General features: G+C 41.9%; 1 protein-coding gene across 1 annotated transcript; it reads right to left on the reverse strand.

The window, feature by feature from the left end:
* Positions 1-2,790: 2,790 nt before the first annotated feature.
* LOC310859215 (uncharacterized protein) lies at positions 2,791-6,610 on the reverse strand (the record flags this gene model as incomplete). Its single annotated transcript, XM_083765616.1, has 12 exons — positions 2,791-3,200; positions 3,768-3,927; positions 4,025-4,260; positions 4,452-4,514; positions 4,632-4,781; positions 5,203-5,259; positions 5,545-5,580; positions 5,733-5,762; positions 6,050-6,103; positions 6,194-6,247; positions 6,349-6,450; positions 6,535-6,610. The coding sequence occupies 12 exons, from the start codon at positions 6,608-6,610 to the stop codon at positions 3,064-3,066; spliced, it is 1,155 nt and encodes a 384-aa protein (XP_083621742.1). The 3' UTR covers positions 2,791-3,063.
* Between the last annotated feature and the right edge of the window lie 553 nt (positions 6,611-7,163).

A 7,163-nucleotide genomic window follows, 5' to 3' on the forward strand; every position in this document is an offset into this window, starting at 1 on the left:
GCTGCCAGTGTACCAAGCATGAGGGTCTGCTGAACAGAGTACGGCAGTGCAAGGGAGGCAACGGAGCAGAGCAACCCAACAGGGCTAGGTAGCTGGAGCGTCTGGAAGGGTATTACTACGGTATACTGTATGCTGTACCATGCAAAAATGTTATGCCAAAATGGAACGATCTTTGGGCAAGACTAGAAGGTGTGACGGTGACCCAACGTGCCCCAGCCACTGTAAATCCCTGGAACATGTGACACGTTTAAAACCTAAACACCAGTGTGTAATAATAAAATGCCAAATGTTTATTAATGGTCATAAAATACAGTAGAACACGAGTTCACTCGAACACCTCACGAGAACACCTAGTGTTCGAATTCTAAACACCTATATGATTGACTTTGATTGTAAAAACTAAACACGTTTATGTGTGTGTAAAAAGTGCGATTAAACATGTTCTTCTGTTTATAATCTAAACACTGTGACACGTTTAAAAAGTGTTACAAATAAGTGTTTATAACCTAAACGCTTGGGTTTAGTGATATGTTGCATTTGTCACAAATGTCGGAAACAGCTGTATACATTTTGTTCATTCTGACCTTAGAATAATGTAATCTGTGCATGACTTTAAACTGGACAAGCTGCAATCTGGCTATTGACTGAGCCAGAATGAATCCTCCTCAACCCCTCGCTCCAGATCTCATCAGACAGATCTGAGCGGCCGGATGGCAACCGCAAGGTTGCCAGTTCGAACCCGGGCTCCCCCAGAGTTAGTGTCGAAGTGTCCTTGAGCAAGACACTGAACCCCTAATTACTCCTGATGTGCTGGTTGGTGCCTTGCATGGTTTCCACCGCCATCGGTGTATGAATGGGTGTGAATGGGTGAATGTAATGCACAATCTATCTATGTAAAGCATGGGTTTTCAACAGGTGGTCCGTGGACCACTGGTGGTCCGTGAAGGTGTTGCATGTGGTCCCTGACCATGCATTTAGTAATGTAGGAAAGTGAAGATTCGTGTTTGAATTTATTGTATTGACCACAAGTTGAGAAACAATGCAGTAAATAATCTGGTGACAATGATGACGCATCGATGTTGTCAGTTACTGGGAAGACGGATGTCAAGAACTTCCACAGAAAAGTGAGTTAGAATCTCAAGCGAAACCGTACCGGATTGCCTGGATGAGTCACCATTATAAGGAAATGTGCCCATAATGAATCGCAAGTCTCTGCTTACTGAGTCATAGAATAAGTTACAATGAACAGCAACATGAGTTTAATATGGAAGGTTAATTTCTTTCCCCCACACCACGACCATATCCCCCCTCCCAACACAACAATGGTCCCCAGGTTGATTTTCAGTCAGGGTGGTGGTCCCCAGGTTGATTCTCAGTCAGGGTGGTGGTCCCCAGGTTGATTCTCAGTCAGGGTGGTGGTCCCCAGGTTGATTCTCAGTCAGGGTGGTGGTCCCTGGTTCATACTCAGTTGAAAACCCCTGATGTAAAGGCAGACTTGATATGGTTTGTTGATGGAATAGATAATTTAGAAAACAATGAGACCTGCAAGGAATTTCTTGACAGGAAGTAGCTCCTAACATGTCTACAGTGGATTGTTATGAAACAAACACTTTGCAGATAGAAAGAGGATAATTCAAGCTTTTCGTGCAGCTGCAATGATGGTCCGTTTGACACCGGCATCAAAGGTAGAACAACGTATAGGTTACACCAGGCGTCAATGGGTTAATACAATCAGATAGGACTTTTTCTGGGAAATTGCACCTAGTTACCACCTTGCTGGCAAGATGGCAGCGGTGTGCATAAATAAGGTCAATGGGCGGGTGCGCATGAGGGCTTGCCCTGCGGCGGTTGCGGGGGTGTGGTCGGTGCTGGCTGATTGCACCCGGACGGCAGGACAATGCTCCATGGATGCGATGTCCTTCCCAGATAACAAAAGATGATTGAATCAACGTTGTGATATTAGTCAGCCATGATGGTTGCAATCAACATTGATGTCAGGTATTGAGAAGATGTTGAAAGTGCTCGCTATGATCCACATTGAAATAATGTTGCACTTCCAACCAATTGTGACAATGAATAAACATTGATTCAACTATGATATAATCAACATTGAAAGAACGTAGAATTGCATCAACATTGATTCAACTATGCATCTATCCATCCATTAACATTGATTCAACTATACATCCATCCATCCATCATACATTGAAACAATGCTATTATTAAAGGGCCATTTCAACCTTCTTCTGTATGCCCAATATGTCTCATTAAAAAAAGAATATAAATTACAAAATTAATGGTATAGTTCAACAAGGAACACACCAAAGTAGTCTAGTCAGTGATATCACTAACAGACACGTTTGGAGCTACCACAGCAGAAGAGTAAAATGATTATTTTTTAAATGATGCATAGAAAAAGCTGAAATGGTCCATTAAGTATGCTATACTGCAGTGGTTCTCAACCTTTTAATACAAAGACCCCACATTGTCATTTTTTGAGCCTCTGGATTGGCCATTTCCAAAACAATTAAAGAAACCAAGGTTTGAGAACAGCTGCTTTACAACATTCTCTATGAACAAAAACAAAACAGACCATTATTCATTTACTTATTTATTAGATTCAAACACATCCAATTCCCAGCATTTATTTTGCTACACTGAATTTGAGAAGTTACTCTATGCAGATTTTGATACATACAAAACATACACCACTTCAGTCCTATACACAGCTCAATGAGTCACATTGTGAGCTTGTAGAGCTGCAATTTTCAAAAGAGTAATGTCCTTGAACGACCCCAGTTCAACATGAACCAAAAACAGCCCTGAAAATCCAGGGGACACAATTAAAGAAACTTCCTCCCCAGTTCAACATGAACACCACATTAACCGTCCATCCATTTGTCCTGAAACTACAGGGGACAAAGAAAGCAGGCAGTCCTTCAGAACCAATAGGACCCCAGTTCAACATGAACGAAACAAACAGTCCAATGATCCATCAAACCCACTGGCTGCTTTAGAAGAGATTTTTACATTTTTGACATCAGGCCTAAATGGGTTAAGACTTTAAGGACCTGCAGGTGTGGGAACCTTGTCTTTCCTGGGTACCCCGCCACTCCTGTCGGGTGCATAGCGCAGCCACTTCTGCAGAGCATCCTTGTACTGCAATTCTGTCAACTTGCGGTCAAATTGACGAGCAGCCGCTGAAAAAAAGAAAACAGGCGTTACTAAATTAAAAATAAAATAAAGCTGCAGTTCCATTCAAAGTGACAAATGTCCATTGTGTACTAGGTTCAGGCGGGAACCTACATACAATTGAGCCACACTAATGTTAATTAAATAAATGTCACAGTTTGTCTACTCTGTCTCAGAGGAGGGCAGTGGACAGTTCTGAAACTTGCCTACCAGTGACATTCTTAACTGTACACAGGCACAGAACACCTGAGATGCAGCGCGAGTAGACAAATTTGTGCAGTCCAATTGTGAGCATTAGAGCAGTAGTTATCAGCCTGTGGCTCGGGACCCCCACATGAATATGGGGTGTCCCCAGATGACAGTGAAGAATAATGAATACCTCAGAAATTAAAAAGTAATACCATTAGAAAAGTCAATTTATACTATAAAACTGGTGAAACATTGGCCAAATCAACCACTCGTGCGGTGTCAATCAGGCCTATGGTCCAATAGGAGAAATAGTGAAAATAGCCAATCTACAGAGTCAAATTGAATGCCTCAACAACAACTCCAAGTATTTTGATGTGCAGACTCACCAAAAATGCAGTCCTGAACTAGGGTGTCTTTGAAGGCCCTCTTCTCTCCCTTGCCAGCCCAGTTGAAAACACATGCCAGGTTGTTTGTCAGGATGGCGCCAACCATTCGCCGGATCATGTTCTCACTATTGGTCCCTCCGACTAATGCCAGGCGTGCAATCTAGAAGTAGTGCATTAAAATTAAAATTAGCAAAAGAAAGTCAAATATTGTCCAAGAAAGAATAATTGCACCCATCACAAGGCATTCTAAGGCTCACCATCTTGCGACGCACTCCCTCCTCCCTCAGTGCAGTTTCCGCCTCATCAAACTGCTCCTCGTTGGAGAGAGGCAGATTGATGGGGAAGGATTCCTCTCGTTGGGATTCAGGAACACCTCGGACATTCAATGTGGACTTTGCCATTTCAGTTTTGATGAATTGAATGTCCCTCCCCATCTGCCTCACCTCCATAAGTATCTCTGCCAGCATTTTAGTGTTTTTCTGGGAAGAAAGGTCTTGGAAGAAAAACAATTTGACATTAAATTTCAAGGATAGATTGACCATTTTCAATCAAATGACACCAACTCACTGATGTCTGCACCCCTCGCTTATAGTAACCATTAAATGCTTAACAAAGACAGTAAAGACAAAGGGACAAGTTTGTCAATTCAGATGTCATCAGAAAGGTTAAGAAAATTATACTTGCCTTGCAACATCTGGCTGGGTTCCCCTCCATGCACTCTTCTCTGTGGTGTTTCTGGCGTTGAAGCTTTAAGAAACAGACAACATGGGATCAGACAAGGCATTGCACATAGGTCATTGTGTAATTCCGTGTGTGTGTGTGTGTGGGGGGGGGGGGGGGGGGTGGTAATATAGGTATCTTTACCCTGGTCAGGAGTCCTGAATCCAGATGATCTGGTGCCATTTGCACCCTGGTCAGGTGTCCTGAATGCAGATGATCTGGTGCCATTTGCACCCTGGTCAGGCGTCCTGAATCCAGCTGATCTGGTTCCATTTGCATAGCTGGGACTGAAGGCTAAAAGAAAGGACGCATCATTGAACATGATTTGTGGAATATTGCAAAAACAACATTTAACCCATTTAGACAGAGAGAGACTGAGGCAGATCTTTTTTTTTAACAACAGTTTTCGGATAAACCTGTGTTTCTGTGTCAGTGGTTCTCAAATATTTTCATGTCAAGGACCCCCAGAATGATCTGTATTTGGCCACCGATCCCCATCTGAAAATATGCTGTTCCAGGGACCCCCCAGAAGCAAGGTTTGAGTTAAAAGCGTCTGCTCTAAAATATATTCAAAGATTTGCCCCACACTTTCACAATATTTCAAAAATAGCAGATCTACAAGCTCGTAGATCTGCTATTTTTCAAAAGCTAAAGTATAACAATGCTTAAAACACCAACAGGGGTTCCTGTCCTGAATGGGATGAGAAATACATACTGTTCCTTGCTTGCTCTGATGGCACAGTGTGGTAGGGGCTGGTATACATTGGCATTCCTGGAGAAATAAAACTAATATCAATCTTTTATTGTTATGAATGAGCACCATCAATTTCCAGTTTTAGAAGATGTGGGATGAACACAATTGACTACCAAGTGAATAGTTGAAGAATAGATCCCCACTATAGTACTACCCCCTTAACTCAGTGTACAAATGGAACCAAATGGACCCTTACAAGTCCATTTGAACACTCAGTTACAGCCCTTTTATCGTCATTCAGGCGATAAAAGGTATTTTGTTTCTGGTAATACCGTCCGTGGCACAAATTGTTAGTCAACTCACCTTGATAATCTTGGGGATAGCCTTGGGGAGGGTGAACTAAAAAAATGAGAACAATCAAATTATTCAAGGGGATTTAACTTGGGAGTAAAGAAGTTGAAATATTTCAGTCTAATAAGTTACAGTTACTGTATGTCATGGTGCAATAGCACAGCAACTGTAAACAAAGTTATAACAGACAACGGACATACCATTTCTTGCTTGTCCATTATGGTGCCCTCCTGAAATGAATACAAATAAATCTAATTAGTCAAGGTAAAATAACTCTTATGAAGTCATATGACATCATGCCAACGCAAACAGCTCCTTGCAAAATAGTGAGTCACTGAATAAGCTACTGTATTATCAACTCAACATTTTAAATTGAATTAACATTTCAAGTCAATAAGGTCTTCTCCTGTAAGTAGTAGTATTAATCCCCCAATACCGCCTCCCATCTAGACGGACTTTAGACACAATAAGAGTGGCCGATCAGGGCATCACATATATGTAGCCCATTAGTACTTACCATCATTAAAGAGGTCTCTTGACTCTAGCTCTGCCAAGAAGCTTCCACAAAAGCCTAAAATGAAAACATAAAACATGAACTATGAAAGTTATAACTCACAAAGCACATATCCTGGTAGTAATGCGAAGTGGTTAGACTGGTTACCATTATCAGGCTGGTCAAATGTCTGCACGTCCTCCAAGCACCTTCCTTCAGAGGCTAAAAGGGAACACAAGACAGAAACTTTAACACATATCACATGACTGATATGTTTGCATGTATTGACAGAGGAACTACATGCTTGCATTGTAATAACATACCACTGATTTCACTAGGGGTTGGTACAGACTGGTTGGTTTTCCGCACTGGTATTGGTGCAGGTGGGTACTGGTTGGGTGTTGGTACATTGGAGTCGAGCAGCACTGGATTAACAAAGTAGAAAGAATTATACATGCAAATACTTAAATGGGTAGCCATTAGTGTCATAACTGACAGTGCCACTGTACCTGGAAAAAGAACAGCAGGTGGCTTGGCAAATCTTCTCTTAGCGCTGATTGTTTCTGGCTCCTCATCTGACTCCATGTACACAGTATTTGGCCTTAAAATTAAATAAACATTTATCAGTATAATTACAATAAATGAGCAAGCCTTGAGATGCACTGTTCTCGGGTCAGGAGCCGATAATTTTCTGTAAAATGAGACAGCTTGACGTACAAGCACACATAGACATGACACTAGTCCATCACAGGACACAGGACAGACATCCAATCCAACCCTCGAGGCATGCAGAGTTCCAAGCAGTGAGGAACGGATTAGTCCTCAAAAAACCCTGCAGCCTCCTAATCTCAGTGTGGGCACTGCATGTACCTTATTCGTCTTTTACGCCGTGCATCCGTTTCCTCCTCAGATTCTAAATCAGTGGTTGGACATCCAGTAGTTATATACTTGTCTTCATGTTGCTTGGCCTTTTCAAGTGAGTCTGTAAAACAAGTAGGAAATACAGTATGCCATTTAAAGAAGTGTGACTAATACTTAAACAATGCAATATAAACAGGATTTTGAAAATGGCAACCAGAATACCATCTGCCAAATGAGGCAACTACCAATACTTGGCGGTGGCTCAGGGGTAGAGTTG

The sequence above is a fragment of the Protomyctophum parallelum genome (assembly GCF_964188405.1).
Source record: "Protomyctophum parallelum genome assembly, chromosome: 5".
Classification (NCBI taxonomy): domain Eukaryota; kingdom Metazoa; phylum Chordata; class Actinopteri; order Myctophiformes; family Myctophidae; genus Protomyctophum; species Protomyctophum parallelum.